Source organism: Phyllobates terribilis, unplaced genomic scaffold (assembly GCF_046119375.1).
Source record: "Phyllobates terribilis strain yellow unplaced genomic scaffold, ASM4611937v1 Scaffold_1__5_contigs__length_1240528914, whole genome shotgun sequence".
NCBI classification, from domain to species: Eukaryota; Metazoa; Chordata; class Amphibia; order Anura; family Dendrobatidae; genus Phyllobates; species Phyllobates terribilis.
Genome location: NW_027362761.1, coordinates 703,761,462 through 703,782,683, shown reverse-complemented (window position 1 = coordinate 703,782,683; position 21,222 = coordinate 703,761,462). Strand labels below are relative to the sequence as shown.

The following is a 21,222-nucleotide window of genomic DNA, read 5'->3' as shown; positions in this document are numbered from 1 at the left end:
AATCAATATTTTTGGTAAAATTCGCTTTCTCTTGCAAATTTTCATTAAAAAAAACATAATGGTCTCTCCACAAGAAGCTTTCCACATCACAGACCAGCAACTGGCAACCACTTATATGGCAGACTACTATCCAGGGATTATATTGCCAAATTAAAATTTACAAAAAAAGTGGGCACCACCATGAAAAATGCAATCTTGCCTATGTGTATTGTGAGGCGAATCATATACGAGGGTTTTTATGTGACCCCAAGGATGTGCATAGAAACATAATGAACCCACTAGAGATTGTTGTAATTACAACCACAGCTGTGATTACAATGAAAAATAAGAGTGAGTGTGGGCTTGGTCAAGCTATTTGACCAAGTCAGATTTAGGAAAACCTGACATGGGCTTTTATTTTTGGCGAGATCTGTAGGAAGGTAGTGGGGTGGATCTCTCCCTTCAGTCTGGGTCTTGGAAGTGGCCCATGTCAACAATTCCCATTTAAACTTGCAGGTAAGGGTTGGGTATGTCAGTTTTGGTTTGCAAGCAGCAGAGCAGGAGGCTCTGTGTATGCCGGTCTATGTGAAATTGAACACAGATCAGAGCCAGAGAACAGAGCAAAGCCACTACTGCACCCATGAGTTTAATGGTGGTGCAGTCGCCAACGGCAACGGACCGATACGGACGTTCCGGCTGCGAACCGGATGATAAAGTTTGGATTTAGTTTGTAAATTGGCAAATAAAGACATTTAAGTTTGAACTTTCTTGGGTCACTGCCTAATTACCGCATGGACGTGAAAGCCACTGCCTTACAAAAGGTGGAGAATGCAAGCAGTGTGAACTGAGGCATATCCCATAGAAAACCGCATGTTTGTGATTAAGCCGCCTACGCTATAACTCAGGCTCTTTTCCAACCTGTGCAGGGAGGTTAGACATGTGGTGGGAATAGTAAAGACTGTTTTGGGAAGAGAATTGCCCCTATTCTGGTCCCTATGGAAGAGTAAAACTAACCTTCCCAGGGTAATGGTCTGTCCATGCGCTTAACCCGAAAAATCCCGAGTCGGAGATACCTGCCGTAGGGGGTCACCCTCATAGGGAAAGAGTGTAAATCCCTAGAGGTATTGGCAGGAGAGGTTGAGGAGACAAGATCAATCCTGGAAGTATCTCGGTGGGACTTTTGGGAAAGCTCAGCTCCAGGATCCCACACTGGCCTGAGCACAGGAGAGGGTGATGGAGGTAAATGGGGTGGCTCAGCAACCGGGGGCAAAGGCTTTTTTTCCACATATGGCGGTCAACCAGGAGTTGCTATATTAGGTTGACAAAATCCAGGATAAAGTAGTGGAACAGCTGGTAGTGCCTCAATCGTACCGCCGGATGGTGCTCAAGATGGCCCACAATCGCATGCTGGGTGGTCATCTAGGGGTTAAAAAGACGCAAGAGCGTATTCTACCATGCTCTTTTGGTCAGGGATTGATGCCAAGGTTCCCAAGTTTTGTGAGTATTGCCCAGAGTGTCAGTTGACCACACCCACAGCTAGTTTCCATAGTCCATTGATTCCTCTGCCTGTTATAGAGGTACCTTTTGAGTTTATTGCCATGGATTTGGTAGGGCCCATAGTAAAGTCAGCCTGTGGCCACCAACACATATTAGTGGTAGTAGACTCGTTACCTGGAGTTAAGTCCCCTTCGTCACACCTCGGCTACACTTATTGCCCGGGAGCTGTTTGCCATGTTCAGCTGCCTTGGATTACCTAAGGAGATCCTTAGGGATCAGGGGACTCTTTTTGTATCCAAGGTGACAAAGGAATTGTGTAAACTGCTCCAGATCAAACAATTACGCATATCGGTGTACCACCCAAAAACAGATGGTCTGGTGAAAAAATGTAACAAAACCCTTAAATCTATGCTAAAAAAGTGGTATCTAAAGATGGGAAGGATTGGGATATGTTACTGTCCTATTTTATGTTTCCCGTCTGAGAGGTACCGCAGTCTTCAATGGGATTCTCTCCATTAAAGCTATTATACGGCAGACATCCCAGGGGTCTGCTGGACATAGCCAAAGAGATGTGGGAACAGGAGCCTATTCCCCATAAAAGCGAAATTGAACACGTTTCGAGTATGCAGGACCGGATCACGGCTGTGATTCCTATTAAGGAACATCTTGTGGATGCCCAGGCAGCACAGAGTCAAGCGTTTAATAGAAAGGCCACAGTCAGGTCCTTTAAAAAAGGGGATCGGGTATTAGTTTTAGTGCCCACTGCAAAAAGTAAGTTCATGGCCAAGTGGCAAGGGCCATATGAAGTTCGAGAAAAGGTTGGGGAGGTGAATTACAGGGTATATCAGCATGGGAAAAGGAAACTTGAGCAACTGTATATGTAAATCTGTTAAAAGCATGGAAAGACCGGGAACATGTGGTTACAGACGGAACTCCAGTCGTATTGACTGTGGACCGTCCGACACCGGCCCGGTAGGAATGCCGGGAACGAGGTAAAGATTAGCGACACTCTATCTAAATAGCAGCAACTGAAGTCCCGAAAATTTGTGCAGCAGAATACAGATGTATTCTCAGAACTGCCCGGCCGTGCATCTGTGATCCACCATAACAATGTCACCGAGCCTCAGGTAAGGGTACGAATAAAACTCTACCGTGTGCCGGAGGCTAGCCACCACAGCTGAGGTGGAACAAATGCTCCAGCTAGGAGCTATTGAGGAGTCCAAGAGTGAGTGGGCTAGTCCCATTGTACTTATTCCAAACCTGGACGGATCATTACGAATTTCTAACGATTTCCAGAAATTGAATGAAGTGTCAAAATTTGACCTTTATCCAATGTAGATGAGCTGATTGAGAGACTGGCGCAGGCCTAGTACTTTACGACACTCGATCTGACCAAAGGTTACTGGCAGGTGCCTCTGACAGAATTGTTAAAAGAAAAGACTGCCTTTATTACACTGGAGGGTCTCTATCACTATGTCTTCTTGCCTTTTGGGTTACATAGGGCCCCGGCCACATTTCAGAGTCTGATGGACTTAGTTTTAGAGCCCCATCAGAAGTATGCGTCGGCGTACTTGGATGATATTATCATCAATAGTACCGACTGGCATACACACTTGTCCCAGGTGCAAGCGGTAGTGGATTCGCTCAGAGCCGTGGGCTTGACGGCAAACACAAAAAAATGTGCAATAGGTCACTAGGAAGACAGTTACTTAGGCTATGTGATCGTCCGGGGGTTACCAAACCTCGAATAAACAAAATCAAGGCTGTTCAAAACTAGCCCCAGCCTCTTAATATGAAACAGGCAAGAGCATTCCTTGGCATCATCGGGTATTACAGACAGTTTATACCTAATTTTGCCAGGAGATCGGCACCTTTGACTAATTTCTTAAATGGAAGAAAATCGGACATGGTTCAGTGGAACCCTCAGGGGGAGGAAGCATTCCAGTTCGTGAAGTTGGCGCTGTGCAGACAGCCTGTCATCATCAGCTTCAACTTTAGGAACAGTTTTATTGTTCAAACAGATGTCTCTGACATAAGTTTAGGAGCAGTTCTGTCGCTGGAGTTGCACGGACAGGAACATCCAGTCACCTACTTGAGTAGAAAACTCTCCTAGGCAGAGAAAAATTATAGCGTAGTAGAGAAGAAGTGCTTGGCCTTGGAGTCCCTATGCTATTACTTACTCGGGCTACAGTTCCACTTGATAACGGACCATTCACCCCTAGTATGACTGATAAATGCCAAGTAGAGGAATGCTCGGGTCACAAGATGGCTTTTGTCGTTACAAAACTTTAGTTTTTCGGTGGAGCATCGAGCTGGGAAGTCCCAAGGGAATGCGGATGCTATGTCATGGGCACCCTGTATGGTAACAGGTGTTCAACCCAAAAGTTTGAATGGGGGGGGGGGTATATGAGGCAGTGAGGGAAATCATATATAAGGGTCATTACATGTCCCCCAGGATGTGCACAGAAACCGACTGAACCAGCTGGAGAGCGTTGTAATTACAGCCACAGCTGTACATTTTATACATTGCCAATGTAGTCACCCCATTGTCAGCACTCAAAAGGAAGGGAAATGTGACTCTATCCTTTAGGCCACATGCACACATTGAGTATTTGGTGATTTTTTTAAACCAGTAATTATAAGCCAAAACCAGGAGTGAGTTATAAATGCAGAAGTGGTGACGTGTTTCTATTATACTTTTTCTCTTGGTTTTGGCTTACACATACTGAGATAAAAAACTCACCAAATACTCAACCTGTGCACGTGGCCTAAGTACTGTATCAACTTTTAATGTGCAATATAATTACACAGTTATGTAGGTTTAAAAAAGACCTAGCTCCATCAAGTTCAACCTTTCTCCAGCAGTTGTACATTCTCTATCACCAGATTATTTATATCCCACAATACCATTGTTGTGAGAAAAGTATCCAGTCCTTTTTTAAAAGCTGTTAGATCAGTCAGACTGTGGAATACTCTGCTACAACAAGTAGTAATGGCAGATACTCTAACTGTAAAGAACCCTTTTTCCTATTTTGCTGCCAGAATCGCCTTTTCTCCACACATAATGAGTGCCTCCTGCTCCTTTGTAACGTATTTGAAAGGAATAAATTATGCACCATTCCTCCATTCCTTTTTATTGACCACACATGTATTTATACATATACATGAGATCTCCTCTGAGATGTCTTTTTTCTAAACAACTTTTCCAATCTTTCATTATATCAGAGGCCTTCCATCTCATATAATAATCTCATTTGAACTGACTCTAATTTATGAATATCCTTTTTAAAATGTGGAGCCCAAAACTGGATGTCATATTCTAGATGTGGCCTCACCAGTGATTTATAGAGGGGTAACAATACGTTGGGATCACAGGATTTTATTTATCTTTTTATACACCCTAAAATCTTGTTTGCTTTTGCGGCTGCTGCTTGACATTGAGTACTGCTGCTCAGCTTACTCATAATCAGAATACCCAAGTCCTTCTGCTGTCCTGCTCTAGTGTATTTCCATTCAATATGTATGTAACAATATCATTACTGCAGCATAGGTGCATTACTTTATATTTATCTACATTAAATTTCATCTGCCATGTAAACCCTATATATAGGCCAGAATTAATAAAAAGCACTCCCAGACATCAAAAGAACGTATACAAAATGGAAGCAGAAAGTCCCAATAAAAGCTCCAATAAAAGCACCAATAAAAGTAACAAGCATTATTTATAATTTATCAAAAGACATGATTAAAAAACATCAAATAAAAAGAGAATGTAACACAGAGATATATGCCACTCAGGAAAAGTCAAATATAAATCGCAGACCATAATGCACAAGAAAATATATCTATACCATATTAGGAAGGGTAAATGTCCAGTCATAATACATAGAGCTGAGTATCTATTACCATATTATTAAAGACCATGCCATGGCCTAAGTGACTACAGACAAAAAGGGCTTAAATAGTGGTGAAAATGGTAATAAAGAGTAATAAGCAGGAGGAAACCTGAATATGAATAAATAAACTCCTATAAAAGGCCAAGTGGCCCCTCATAAAGTACAATTTAAGAGATCAAATAGCCAGACAACTGAACAAAGTATAGTATATACATGTCGCCAAAAGATGACTCAATAATAGTGCAGATGGCTATAGAAAATGGTAGATGAGGAGAGACCCGAATGGCTATAGACAAATCCCAATGTACGTTTTGCATTTAGCTTTTTCCAGGGGGTAAATGGGTGTTTTTCATTCTTGTCTTTTGATAAATTATATATAAATCTTGTTATTTTTATTGAGCCTTTATGCTTTTATTTTTTGTAGGTTCTTTTCATCTGTCATGTTTCTGCCCATGCTGACATTTTATCTAGATCGTTCTGTAATATTATACTGCCAGGCTCATTTTTTACTATTCTACATAGTTTTGTTTGTGTCATCAACAAAGACTGACACTTTACTCTCAATCCCATCCAGAAGGTCATTAATAAAGACATGAAAAAGAATTGCGCCTAATACTGATCCTTGTGGCCCCCACTGCAGATTTTAGCCCACTTTGAGAATGTACCATTTACGATTCTTTGTTCCTTGTCCCTTAACCAGTTTTTACCATCTGCTTATAGATTCCCCTAGCCCTTGCTTCTGTAGCTTCAGTATAAGGCTGTTATGCGGTACAGTGTCAAATGCTTTTGGAAAGTCCAGATAAATCACATCAGCCGCATTACCAACATCCAGGTTTGCACTTAGCTCCTCATAGAAACCCGACATGTTGGTTAGACACGACCTATTCTTCATGAAACCATGCTGGTTGTCAGTTATTATATTATTCTCTGCAGGTCATCTCTTATAATGAAAATGTATATCACAGAAATAGATATCTTGATGTGAAATATCAGACAAGTATTCTCCAAATCAACACCATATATAGATAAAGACAAATAAAACATCACTTTTAATTATTAGTATTATTATTTATTATTATAGCACCATTTATTCCATGGCGCTTTACATGTTTAAAAGGGGTATACATAGCAAACAACAAGTACAATACTTTGAACAAAAACAAGTCACCAACTGGTACTGGAGGAGAAAGGACCCTGCCTGCGAGGGCTCAATCTACAAGGAGGGGTGAGGATACAGTAGGTGAGGGTACAGCTGGTCATGCAGTGGTATGGTGGAGCAGTGGTTACTGCAGGTTGTATGCTTGTCGGAAGAGGTGGGTCTTCAGGTTCCTTTTGAAGGTTTCCACGGTAGGCGAGAGTCTGATATGTTGGGGTAGAGAGTTCCAGAGTAGGGGAGATACACAAGAGAAATCTTGTATGCGATTGTGGGAAGAGGAGATAAGAGGGGAGTAGAGAAGGAGATCTTGCGAGGGTTTTGTGCACGTAAGTACCGGGAGACTAAGTCACAGATATATGGAGGAGACAGGTTTTGGATGGCTTTGTTTGCCATGGTTAGGATTTTGAACTGGAGTCTCTGGGCAATGGGGAGCCTATGAATGGATTGACAGAGAGGAGAGGCCGGGGAATAGCGGGCAGACAGGTGGATTAGTCGGGCTGCAGAGTTCAGGATTCAGGATAGATTGTAGGGGTGAGAGAGTGTTAGAAGGGAGGCCAGAAAGCAGGAGGTTGCAATAGACTAAGCGGGAGATGATGAGGGCATGCACTAGTGTTTTTGCAGATTCTTGATTAAGGAATGTATGGACCAGGGAAATATTTTTGAGTTGGAGTTGGCAGGAAGTGGAAAGGGCTTGGATATGTGGTTTGAAGGAGAGATCAAAGTCAAGGGTTACCCCAGGGCAGCGAGCTTGTGGGACAGGGGAGAGTGAGCAGCCATTGACTTTGATGGATAGGTCTGTTGGGGGGGTTGACTGAGATGGGGGAAAGATGATGAATTCAGTTTTATCTATGTTAGGTTTTAGAAATCTAGCAGAGAAAAAGATGAAATAGCGGACAGACATTGTGGGATTCTGGTTAGTAAGGAGGTGATATCGGGTCCAGAAAGGTAGATCTGTGTGTCATCAGCATAGAGGTGATACTGAAAGCCGGTTAAAAAGAATCGGTCCTAGTACAGATCCCTGTGGCACACCACTGCTGACTATATCCCTTTTAGAGTAGCAGTATTTCTGAAAACACCACCTTGGAGGTCCTGGCCTTCAGCTTCTCTCCTAGTTCCTTGTAACCATTTTTAAGGACCTTACCCCTCCCTCTAACTTTGTCATTGGTACCATGATGTTCAGTTAGTGGAGGAAGTTCAACAGCGCCTGAAAGGTGTAATCATGGTTATAGTTAGTCGTACATGCGAGAGAGTACTTTTTCAGATTGCTGCCCGATGATTCTTTGGAGTCTGCAGGCTCTGTCCTGGCTCATATAGTATACAAACTATAGCTCTCCATCAGCACATACTCATTTGGTAAAAGCAAGCTGGCTAGCAATCAGAGATAGCCTCAAGTTATCTTACTCCCCCTTCTCCTCACACTAATCTTTCTGTCGGCTATGTTACACCCTCAAGTAGTACCTGATTGGTGTCATGATCAACATCACTGTCATTGACCACTATGCTCGGCATACTCCGAGGAAGCCTCCTCCCCTTTATCTATCACACTGGTAGATAACTATCCCTGATTTTGTGTCAAGGAGCCAGGCGTATCCTTTCAGACATCTGCTAATGTACCAGCTAAACTCTCAACCAGTCAAGTTGGTTACTGGTGGTGCAGTTGCGGTCGTTTCACATAGTGCAGTCAGCTGCCTTTCGAGAAATGATGGAATGTGCTCAACCTCACTGGAAAATACCCAGCTGCTATTATTTCTCACAGAAAGGGGATCCTGCTCTGTACCCTCATGTGCAGGAAAGCGTAAGCTGCGCTATCACCTTGTCTTTCAGCTCCAAAGTGTACTTAACTGTAGACACCTGAAACTATTTTTATTGACAATACATGAGTTTTGTAGTCAAATGGGTAAATGTTTTGAGATGCAGCAATGCACCAACACACACAGGACATGTGGTGAAGTCTCCACGACCTGGAGCTATAGCTGTTTCCACCGTAAGGTGCCCGTTATCTGTCTCCTCCTATACATCCTCTGGATCTTACCTAACAGACATGATGCCATCCCCAACAGTCACAGGGGACAACGTTAATTCCACAATCCAACCTCATTCTTTCATTTATGCAAGATAAAGCACTGCCAAGTGATTTTACCGCAAGGTAATATTACCCCTAGATACCGGTAGGACGCCTCTCACCCAGCCAAACCAGAACTCACACTTTGCACTGACGAGGGGCAGTACCCCAAAGCACAGTGTCTGCAAATTGAGTTTCTGGTCTTGGCTTTTATCCTAAGTCATGTGATAAGGCTCGTTAAAGGGTCACTATTGACTTTTAGGATTGCTACTTCCTGTAGGTGGCGCTAGAATTCTAGTCCTCTTCCTCTCTGAAGAGACAATTTACATAAGAATAATCTGAAACAATTTATCAGAAAATTAGATGAAAATTGACCTTGCAATATTACAATAGTCTTGAGTGTATTGACAGGAAGCAATGAAATAATATATTGTGTAGACCACGTTCACATGTTCAGTATTTGATCAGTATTTTACCTCAGTATATGTAAGCCAAAACCAGGAGTGGGTGATAAATCCAGAAGTGGTGACGTGTTTCTATTATACTTTTTCTCTGACGGCTCCACTTTTGATTTTGGCTTATAAATACTGATGTAAAATTCTGAGCAAATACTGAACGTGTGAATATGGCCCTGGTCGATGTTAAAGTCTTAAAGGCAGTTTTAAGGTTGCTTCTGATAAATGGGGCAATACTATATATTAGCATATTTGTGAATTTTAAGTCTCATATGAAAGAGAGGGAGATCTATTGAGCAGTCTTTCAGTGGACACAATGTTCAGTGGACACAATTGACTAATGTTCAATTCATTAGACGAATACAATTCTAAACATTCAAATTGCAACATCAAGAAGGAAATTCGCTGAATTATGGAAGTAACAGGATCAATAGACATGTTAATTCTATGCAAAATATAAAAAATGGAAACATTTTCAAAGCATCTAGATTTTTCTTGAGAATCGAGTATAAGCACCACGTCCAGAAATACTCATATTTTCATGCCTTGGCATGCTATCGATGAGGTTATTAATGGTCGTCTGAAGAATGTTCATGGAATGTTCGAGGAAGGCTGCGTTGTTCTGAACATGATAGCCTTTGAAAGTGGTGACATGAGCTCAATGGAGCACATACAGCTGGATATCTGCGTTATTGATCAATGTCATGCAATAGTTCTCTGAGAGTTTGCATAGATATGGTTAAAAGCCTTAGGTTGATATGTGAAGTCCAATTTCACTTGCAGTACAGTATGGATCAATTGTTGAACCATTGATACGGCAATTTCTCCAAAACATCCCAGTAGCTGATTTTTAACATGAAAATGCCAGTCCACATGTTGTTCATGCTGGCCATGGGCTGCTGCATCTCCTAACTTGTCTCCCATTGACCATATCTGGGACTTCATTGGTCAGCAATTGCAAAAAGAGCTGCCACCAACATCTTAATAATTTGTGTGCCCAAGTGCACTGCATTCGGTATGCCATAACATTCCTCAGACAACCATTAATAACTTCATTGATAGCATGAAAAGGCGTGTAAGTGCGGAGTTTTCTGGGCATGGTGTTCATTCTTCATCCTGAATAAATTGAAACATTTTGAACATTTTGTTTCCATTTTTTTCATTATTAACATGTCTATTGAGCATGCAATTTCCATGATTCCTTGACTTTTTCTTCTTAGTTTTGCAGTTTTAATGTTGAGAATTGTATATAGTTAATGTAAATTGTTCTAACTAAAGCAACCAAGTAGGAGAATTCTTCACTGATGAGCATGATGATGATGATTATTTTTATTATTTTATTTCTAGCTGACACTGAATACCTGGTTTTTAAAGAAGTAATGGAAGAAAACAAACCATCTGTAAGATGGTTCATTGAAACGCAATCTGAATGGTTTTTAAAGAATGGCATCCCTGAATGGTTTCATGGTGTTATTACAAGAAAGTAAGTATCTTTGCTATATGTTTAAGTTATTCAAAGTCTTTTCTTTCTGGTGTAGTGTCTCATAGCTGCAGTTATGCGGATTGATCTAAGGAGGATCATTTTTTAGTCGAATTATCTGAAATTCGCAGGTCATTGAAAATTTTGTTTCCATTTTTCATCATTTGCATATCTTTAACATGTCTTGATCCTGTAATATTAATAATACCACAACTTTTACTTCTTAGCGTTACAAATTCAATGTTGAAGAATGTTTTTTTTTTTGAAAGTAGACACCTAGCAATTTTGACAGTTTATATACACAAGCAACTTCATGCAATTTTTCAGAACAAAAATACAAAACATTTATACAACATACTGACCTGGGCAGAAATGAAATGAACAACACCTCCTAAAAATTTTAAATGTATGGAATTTATATATTCCATTAATGTATATGTCTACATATAAAAATCTTAATATATTCACCAGATCTAAGGTCCAAAAGTCTGGTTTTAAGCTGTTAAAGGGAATCTGTCAGAAGGTTTTTGCTATGTAATCTGAGGATAGCATGAGGTAGGGGTTAAAGCATTGAACTCAATGATGTATCACATGTCTGGCTGTTTGGTGTTGTTTACTTATTATGCAGCTTTAATCACCTTGTGATTAACATTGCTGTGACTAGCTGGCTGCATGCTTGCAAGTCAGACTCCACCTCCTTCTGTGATAAGCAGCTCACTGTCTATAGTCTGTATACACTGAGAGCCTGGTGTGGGCAGGGTTAGCTTTTTTCAGCTCTGCTGTATTGCTAAATCTAAAAACTCTGATTGTGTCGGAACTGCTGCACCCAGTAAACTAAGTGATACATCGATGGATTCAGGGGCTTTTTGCCTACATCATGCTGCTCTCAGATGAGGTAGCAAAAATCTACTGACAGATTCCCTTTAATTAAATCTACAGTGAGGCAGTGTTAACAGTCCACATCAAGTAACTTTCTGATGTAAAGGAATTTAAAAAAAAATGCATTAAATCTTACATTTGCTCTTAAAACTTACAGAAAGCTCACAGACAAAACAATGTAAAAATCATAGATCAAGGCATTCAAACGTTATATATGCAAAAATAGGCTCTTAAAAACATTGAAACATAAGTCATGCTATATTTGACCATCATTGACTTATATTTTATGCATACATCTTGCTCACCTCAAACAGCTACTGTGCTATCAAAATCTGCATTTTTTGGGACGTGCACAAAATACAACCTTATAATTTATATACACAGCCAGCTTCAAGCAACTTTTAATGAAATATTGATTATAAGCAAATACAGCACAAAATTCAACTTAGCAACTAAACCTTTCTAACATTTACGAAGAATGGTTATTTTATGGAACTTATTCGGAACGATTATAATGACAATGAGTGAAAGTGTAATTTCTGGCTCCTGCCGTGTTAACATGTCAGTTTTTATTTCCATATGTATGATTTGTTTGTGGAGCATAAAAGCGGAAATAAAACATACAAAACCAATTAATTTGAGGAGTATTATTTTCCCTAAAATGTCATCATTTTGTTTCCATTTTGTCTTCTATCCCTTACCACCAAAGCCAAATTTCACTTTCCTGACAGAACCTAATTTTTTTAATCTGATGTCACTCTATGTGGTAATAAAAATATCAAAGACTGACTGTCACTTCCAAATAGAGGTCAGGTGCATACTAAGAGTAGCCATCTCCATATGTTTTAATCACAACGGGATCCTACCTATCCATATAAATGTAGGCTATCAGCCCAGGAGAGGATTTACATTAGGATAGGTTCCCAGCAAAGAAGATCATAGAATCATAGAATAGTAGAGTTGGAAGGGACCTCCTAGGTCATCTGGTCCAACCCCCTGCTCAAAGCAGGATTCGCTAAACAATGTCAGACAGATGTCTGTCCAGCCTCTGTTTGAAGACATCCATTGAAGGGGAACTCACCACCTCTCGTGGCAGCCTGTTCCACTCATTGATCACCCTAACTGTCAAAAAGTTTTTTCTAATATCTAATCTGTATCTCCTCCCATTCAGTTTCATCCCATTGCTTCTAGTCTTTCCTTGTGCAAATGAGAATAAAGATGATCCTTCTACAATGTGACAGCCCTTGAGATATTTGTAGACAGCTATTAAGTCTCCTCTCAGTCTTCTTTTTTGCAAGCTAAACATTCCCAAATCCTGTAACCGTTCCTCATAGGACATGGTTTGCAGACCGGTCACCATTCTGGTCGCTCTTCTCTGAACTTGCTCCAGTTTGTCAATGTCTTTTTTAAAATGTGGTGCCCAAAACTGGACACAGTATTCCAGATGAGGTCTGACCAAAGAGGAGTAAAGTGCGATAATGACTTCACGTGATCTAGACTGTATGCTTCTGTTAATACATCCCAGAATTGTATTTGCCTTTTTGCTGCTGCATCACACTGTTGACTCATGTTCAGTTTATGATCTATTAGTATGCCTAAGTCTTTTCACATGTACTGTTGCTTAGCTCTATTCCTCCCATTCTGTATATGCTTTTTTCATTTTTATTGCCCAGATGTAGTACTTTGCATTTTTCCCTGTTAAAAAACATTCTTTTAGTTGCTGCCCACTACTCCAGTTTATTTAGGTCTTTTTGAAGCCTCTCTCTCTCTTCTCTAATGTTAGCTATCCCTCCTAGCTTTGTGTCATCAGCAAATTTAATCAGTTTACCCTCAATTCCTTCATCTGAATCATTGATAAAGATGTTGAACAATACAGGTCCCAGGACAGAGCCCTGTGGTACCCCACTTGAGGCATTCATCCAACTGGATGTGAAGCCATTTACGACCACTCTTTGAGTCCGATCACTAAGCCAGTTATGAATCCACCTAACAGTTGCCTTGTCCATTCTATACTTGGTCATTTTTTCAATAAGGATGGTGTGAGATACTTTGTCAAATGCTTTGCTGAAGTCAAGATATACTATATGTACAGCATTTCCCTGATCCACCCAGTCAGTGATTCTGTCATAGAAGGAAATTAAGTTAGTCTGACATGACTTGTTAGTTACAAACCCATGCTGACTGTGGTTAATCACTTCATTCTTATCCAGGTACTTACATACATGTTGTTTAATAATTTGTTCAAAGATCTTTCCTGGTATAGAAGTCAGACTCACAGGCCTATAATTCCCTGGGTCCACCCTCTTCCCCTTTTTGAAGATAGGAACAACGTTTGCCCTTCTCCAGTCTTCTGAGACTTCTCCTGTTCTCCAAGAATTTTCAAAGATTATGGAGAGTGGTTCTAAAATTTCTTCTACGATCTCCTTCAGTTCTCTGGGGTGTAATTCATCTGGACCTGGAGACTTGAGCTCATTTATGTTAGCTAAATATTCCCTCACAATCTTTCTGTTTACAGATAACTTGGATTCCTCTATTCCTTTAATAGGACAGTGAAGATCAGTTGATGTTACATTTTCTTTCTGAGAGAAAACTGATGCAAAATAGGAATTAAAAAGTTCGGCCTTCTCAACATCCTTTCTTACCATTTCACCATTTTCATCCTGTAAAAATCCTATAGCATCTTTGACTTTTCTTTTACTTTTGACATACCCCCAAAATCCTTTTTTATTGCTTTTGACATCTCTTGCAAGCCTTAATTCATTGTCAGCTTTACCTAACCTGATACGTGCCCTACAGGTTCTGCAGACTGCATTATAATCTTCTTTAGATATGCCTCCCTCTTTCCATTTGATAAACATTTCTTTCTTTCTTTTTAGCATGTGTTTAAGTTCTGTGTTCATCCATCCTGGTTTCCTTAAATGCTTCCCATTCTTCCTACTTTTCGGGATTGTTAACGATTGTGCTTTGAGAATCTCATTTTTAAAAATTTCCCATCCTTCCTGGACAATTTTGTCCTTAAGGACATCCAGCCATTGGATCCCTCCTATTCTCTTTCTGAGTTGCTTAAAATCTGCCTTTCTGAAATCTAACCTTGAAGTTTGAGTCTTCACATGTCTTCCTCCTCTAGTTATCCAAAATTCTATAATAGCATGATCGCTTCCTCCTAGGGTTCCAGCCACTTTTACCTCCTCAACCATTTCCTCCTTGTTTATAAGGATTAGATCCAAAGTAGCAGATCCCCTTGTTTTCTCCCCTACCTTTTGGAAGATAAAGTTGTCAGCAAGAGAGGATAAGAATTTGCTTGACCTGTTAGTTTTACTTGAGAGAGATTCCCAACAAATGTCTGGATAGTTGAAATCTCCCATGACCACTACGTCATATTTTTTGGAGAACTTGGTCATTTGATACATAAAGAGTTCATCCATATCTTCAGCTTGCCCAGGTGGCCTGTAGTAAATGCCTACAATGGTGTCCTTTCCGTTGTTCTCTCCTTGTATTCTTACCCAAACAGTTTCCACAGAACTCCCAGTCTCTGAAGCTTCAATCTCTGTGCAGATATACGCTTTTCTAACATACAATGCGACACCTCCTCCTCGTTTATCAAGTCTGTTTCTTCAAATAAGTTGTATCCTTTTAGCCTTGTATTCCAATTATGTGTATCGTCCCACAAAGTTTCAGTGATTCCAATGACATCATATTTCTTTTCCTGCGTTAGTAGTTCTAATTCTCCTTGTTTGTTGCGCATGCTTTGTGCATTTGTATAAAAACATTTTAGTTTGTGATTGGTTTCTCTTCCTCCCATATTTTTATTATTTAAATTGTTTTGTCTTTGTTCTTCCTTTCCACTTCCAGTAGCAGAGATCTCAATAGTATTTGTCAGCTGTATGGCTTTTTCTGGCCTTTTGCTTCCCTTCCCACATTGTTCTAGTTTAAAGCTCTTCTGATGAGTGTAGCAAGGCGACTTCCAAATACACGTTTTCCAGTCTTCGTAAGGTGCACCCCATCTCTAGCAAGTAGTCCATCATATAGATAATTCATTCCGTGATCCAGAAATCCAAATCCTTGTTGACGGCACCATCGACGTAGCCAGGTGTTCACCTGTAGAATCTTATTCCACCTCATTGTTCCATGGCCATCCACTGGGAGGATGGATCACCTTGTTGTGGTTGCTGGGCATATGTGAATTGGCCAATTTATGCACTAAGTATCTTCGTTTTTCCTAGAGCAGTAATGCTATTCTAATTTCATATTTTTCATGTTTGCATGCTATAAAGTTACAGAATGCAACTTTATTTGTTAGTTTTATGTGGTAATAACTTTGGAAGTTTTCTTCCAATCCCAGTGATTTTGAGACTGTATTTTTGTGACACATTGTACTTCATAATTGTGGTACTTTTAGGTTAATTAGCTTGTGTTTATGAAAATATTGAAAACATGGCAAACATTTTTTTAAAATGAAATGTTTCATTTTGTTAGGCTTTTAAAAGGGTTAAACATTCAGCAGCAATTCTCATTTTTTCAACAAAATTAGAAAAATCAATTTTTTTTCACTGACTCATTCAGTTTGAAGTGTCTTTGAGGGGACTATATGTCAAAAAACCCACAAGTGATAACATTTTAAAAATTACACCCCTAAAAGTATTCAAAACTGCATTCAGGAAGTTTGTTAACCCTTCAGGTGTTTCACAGAAATTAATGCAAAGGTGAATAAAAAAATTAAAACTTAAATTTTTTTAACTAAAATGTTACTTTAACCCAATATTTTTCATTTCTACAAACTGCAATTAGTGAAAATGCAATGAAATTGTTCATGAAATTGTTAAGCAATTTCTATTGAACATAATGATACCTGTGGTCAGAATATACTGTTTAAGCACATGGCAAGGCACTGAAGGGGAGGTGTGCCAATTGACTTATAGAGCACAATTTTGTCTGTCTTATTTTCCATGTGTAACATCCCTGGCGACGTGCTGGCATGGCTTACCATCTCCCACCATGCAGGACCACCAACTTACCTATCAGTCCAGGCTGCACACTTTGCTCCATTACTTGCTGTGTGCTTGTCTCTTGTCTGATTGCTTAGGGCGGCGGCCATGTTACTTCTTAAAGTAACTTCTTCTGATTCTTAAAGTTACAGTGTGCGCAGGCCTAATGCGTCCCCAGCCTATTGCTGTAAGTCACTGGATACTTAAACCCCCTCCACCCAGTAGGAGGTGCCTGAGCAATACTTTCTTTCAGTGTGTTCTGTGCAACTGAGTTGCCAGGTCCTGTCCTGTATCTTGTCTGTTTCCGCAACCCTGGGGGCTGAGTACCCAGGCCCGTTACCTGTATCTGTGACTTCCAGTCTGTTTCCGCCACCCTGGGGGCTGAGTACCCAGGCCCGTTACCTGTATCTGTGACTTCTAGTCTGTTTCAGCCACCCTGGGGGCTGAGTACCCAGGCTCGTTCCTGTATCTTGTTCCTGGTTCAGTTCCTGTCTGAACTGTGTCCTAGCCCGTTACCTATTTGTCTCTATGTCCGATCCTTTCCTTTTCCTACAGTGTCTGAACCTGTACCTAACTCCAACTCGTTGTCTCTGTACTTCTGTTTGTGAGTTTTGTGCCCACTCGCTACTTTATTGCAAGTACCTTGTGTGTATCTGGTTCTGCTTGTCCCGTTTCCCTGCCCCCGTATCTACCTCCTGTGTTCTAGCTATCTTCCTGTGTTTCCCAGTCTGTTCCATGTGAACAGAGCCCTGTCCTGTCTGCTTGCACCTGCGGCTCTGCTCCGCTCTGCTCTTTTTGCCCTCTGCACCTGCAGCTTAACTCTGCTCTGCTCCGCTTGTCCTCTATACCTGTAGTTCCACTCTGCTCTGCTTGTCCTCCGCACCTGCAGTTCCACTGTGCTCTGCTCCTCTTGCCCTCTGCACCTGCAGCTTAACTCTGCTCCGATTGTCCTCCGCGTCTGCGGTTTTGCTCTGCTCCGCTTGTCCTCTGCGTCTGCGGTTCTGCTTTGCTCTGCTCTGCTTGTCCTCCGCGTCTGCGGTTTTGCTCTACTCTGCTCCTCTTGTCCTCCGCGTCTGCAGTTCTGTTCTGTTCCGCTTGTCGTCTGCGGTTCTGCGCTGCTCTGCTCTGCTTGTCCTTCGTGTCTGCGGTTCTGCTCTGCTCCGCTTGTCCTCTGTGTCTGCGGTTCTGCTCTGCTCTGCTTGTCCTCCACATCTGCGGTTCTGCTCTGCTCCTCTTGTCCTCCGCATCTGCGGCTCTGCTCTGCTCCGCTTGTCCTCCACGTCTGCAGTCCTGCTCTTCTCTGCTCCGCTTGTCCTCTGCGCCTGCTGTTTTGCTCTGCTTGTCCTCCGCACCTGCGGCTCTGCTTTGCTTGTCCACCGCACCTGTGGCTCTGTTCCTGTATCCCAGTCTGTACTGGTCCCTATCCAGCCTGTTTCCCTACCTGCCAGTACCCGCCTGTCTACATTATCGACCTGCCTGCATACCAGCCGTGCCTGCCAGTACCCGCCTGCCTGCATGCCAGCCGTGCCTGCGGGTACCCGCCTGCCTGCATACCAGCCGTGCCTGCCGGTACCCACTTGCCTGCATACCAGCCGTGCCTGCCAGTACCCACCTGTCTGCATACCAGTCGTGCCTGCCAGCACCCGCCTGTCTGCATACTAGCCAAACCAGCCCGTTTCTGCATTCACCGATGTGGGTCAACAGCTATGACCGGGGTCTGACCTGGAGTAGCACCTGGGCCACCTCACACGTCCCTCCTCGTACCACGGAGTCGATTAAGCCGTGGTCGGATCTGGCGAGGCCCCTAGTCACGCCCCTCCAGGCACTCCTCGGTTCATGGCCCAGTGGGACCACTAACCACGCTCACGCCAGTCAGTCCGGGCGTGAGCGTAACACCATGAAAATATTGTCCCAATTTTTTCCTTTTAACAAGGATATCAGGAAAAAAATGGACCCCAAAATATGTAAAGCAATGTCTCCTGATTATGCCAATAACACGCGAAAAGTGCTTTTTTTAAATTTTTATTGAATTATTTGATGGTGGTTTCTCTGACATACTTTCATTTACACATGTGTGACATAGGACAGATTGTAGAAAAAGTCAGTAATAACTCCAGCACTCAATAACTTTTGACTTGTATAGATTCCAAAATTTATTAGTGGTAAATCAGACTCAAATGAAAGCAGATACATAAACACAACGTTTCGGCCTATATTGGCCTTTTTCAAGGTATCTGTGTATATACAAAAAAGAACAAAAAATCAGTATAAAGCAAAAGTATTATAATTACATATGCCAAATATTTTTTACATACCGTATTTTTCGGACTATAAGACGCACCGGACCATAAGACGCACCTGGGTTTTAGAGGAGGAAAACAGAAAAAAATATGTAAGCAAAAAATGTGGTTATGATGTCCTGTTAAGGGGGGGAGGGTCTGCTGCTGACACTGTTATAGGGGTAATATCCCCTAATTCTGTTCTAATAGCCCCCATTCTGGTATGCATGGCACCCCTCATCCTGGTATGCTTGGCACCCCTCATCCTGGTATGCTTGGCACCCCTCATCCAGGTATGCAAGGCCCCCCTCATCCTGGTATGCTTGGCCCCCCTCATCCTGGTATGCTTGGCACCCCTCATCCTGTTATGCATGGCACCCCTCATCCTGGCATGCATGGCACCCCTCATCCTGGTATGCAAGGCCACCCTCATCCTGGTATGCAAGCTCACCCTCATCCTGGTATGCCTGGCAGCCCCACATCCTGGTATGCCTGGCAGCCCCACATCCTGGTATGCCTGGCACCCCCACATCCTGGTATGCCCGGCACCCCCACATCCTGGTATGCCTGGCAGCCCCACATCCTGGTATGCCTGGCAGCCCCACATCCTGGTATGCCTGGCAGCCCCGCATCATGGTATGCCTGTGATGCGCCCCCTGGGCCGTGGGTACCTGGAGCCGGGCCTGTAGATGCTGAGGGTTGTAGTCACCGTGGCGGTGACCCGGTCCGTGACCCAGGTTGTCAATCTAAGGGGTAGTTTATGTATTTCTGTATGTATAGTCCGACTACGCCACCTGTGGATTGCGGCTATTGGGAACCGCCGCTGCGGAGCAGTCCACTGAAGCTGATGGTGTGTGCAGCAAGGTGATGTGACTCCCCACAGGAAGAGTGTAACTTCAGGGCAGCGTGTATGGATGATGGTGGTGATAGTGCCTGGATCAGTAATAATAACACGGAGTCTTTGCAGTGCAGTCCTAGGGTCTTTACTGGTGGTAATTATATAGGCCCCAATGGGAGTACTTGCTAGGGATGAGGGCCTGGTCAGTCTGGGAGCAATCATAGAGTCCTCCTGGCCAGGTAGAGTTGTAGGCCTGCTGTTCTGACTGTACTCTTTTGGCTATCCCGCTTATAGTCGTGTTGTAGCCCACGTCCCTGAGTGTAACGTGCTGCTCACCCGTATGGCTGGCGACTCGGATCCCGTGTATTCCTCGCTCCTCTGTGGCGGTACTGGTCCTTTCGTGTGGCTGAGCCTCCGGGCTTCTGTTGGCCAGGAGACCTACAATCTCCTGCCGTGTGGGTTCTGCTGCTGGGCTTGAAGGGTCCCACAGCCTCGGACTCCGGTGTCCGGTTCTCGGTGTGTACTCTGGCTAGGACGAGCTCTGCCAGCTCCAGTCCTCAGCTCCTTGCTCCTGTGTCCTACTTGACTCCTGACACTAGACTGACTAACCCCGCCTCCAGATCCAGTTATAAAGGGCAGTATCCTTCCTTTTCTGGCCTGGAGCAGGAGGTGTTGCATGTAGTGTGTTCCCTGACCAGGAAACTCCTGTTTTGCTCCCAGACATGGTATTACTACCACTGTGGCAACCAGACCCTCTGGGGTGCCACATTCCCCTCTAGTGAATTTCAGTACTCCGGGACTGAACATATTTTGCAAAAATACAACAGGTAATAACAATACAGTAGCATATTTACAATCATTAAAGTCTTTATAGGTCACGGTATCATCCGTAACCAGGTGTCCTTTCCCCGGAAACAAGGTGCAATTTGAGGGACCCGTCCCAAACCCTCAACGTAGGCCCTGGGGTGGCTACAGGGCATTGATGATCTGGAGTTGGACCACGTCTTCAGCCACCTCCACAGGTTTTTGTTCAGTGGTCTGCTGAAAAGGGGCACTTTACAGGTGCAACTATTAACAATGTAAGTTTTTGGTTACTCATCGTCCATAACCCGAAAGTCTTTTTGGACCCTGTCGGGTAACTGGAAAAACATGGTTAATACACACATAAAACAATTCAAAATTACAGTTATAGTTACATTTATATTTTCAAACGAGCAGGAATTTGACCTTTAGTGGTTCTGGCGGACCTGCGTAACACACTGTCTGTCTGTGTTCTACCTTGGTCTCCTGCATTTACCCCTGGTGTGGTGGGCTCAATGTTCACCTCACTACAGGTGTTTGGAGGTGTCTCTGGTAGGTTGGGCAGCTTCCTATGGATCCTTTGGCTTACCGCGGGTACGACAGGCTCGCTACTAGCAGAGGGTGGATTCTCCTGGTCTGCTGATGAGGAATCTTCTGTCTCCGGGGCCAATGGTTCTTCCAACTCTACTGGGACTTCTGCAGCTTCCAGAGGAGCTGGCTGGAGGAATGTAAGGACCGGTACAACAATGGCGTTATTCACTTGTGTCCATGACCGGGGAAATTCTCCGAGTACTGTGCTGACCATTTCTTCCACTTCCTCTGCGGGTTGAGGGATATCTTGGTCTTCTCTAGCGTGTTGCAGCTGCTCGGGACATTTCTTCAGGTTGTCTCTGGAAACTGTTGCTGTTGTCTCAC

The 21,222-nt window shown here is 42.7% G+C and overlaps 1 protein-coding gene across 1 annotated transcript in view; it reads left to right on the top strand.

Moving 5' to 3' along the window:
* LOC141273674 (uncharacterized) overlaps positions 1-21,222 on the top strand; it is a 130,678-nt gene that overhangs the window by 53,889 nt on the left and 55,567 nt on the right. The window contains exon 2 of the mRNA XM_073685855.1: positions 10,393-10,528. Within this exon, the coding sequence (XP_073541956.1) occupies positions 10,425-10,528 (104 nt within the window). The 5' untranslated portion in view covers positions 10,393-10,424. The remainder of the gene's footprint in view (positions 1-10,392; positions 10,529-21,222) is intronic.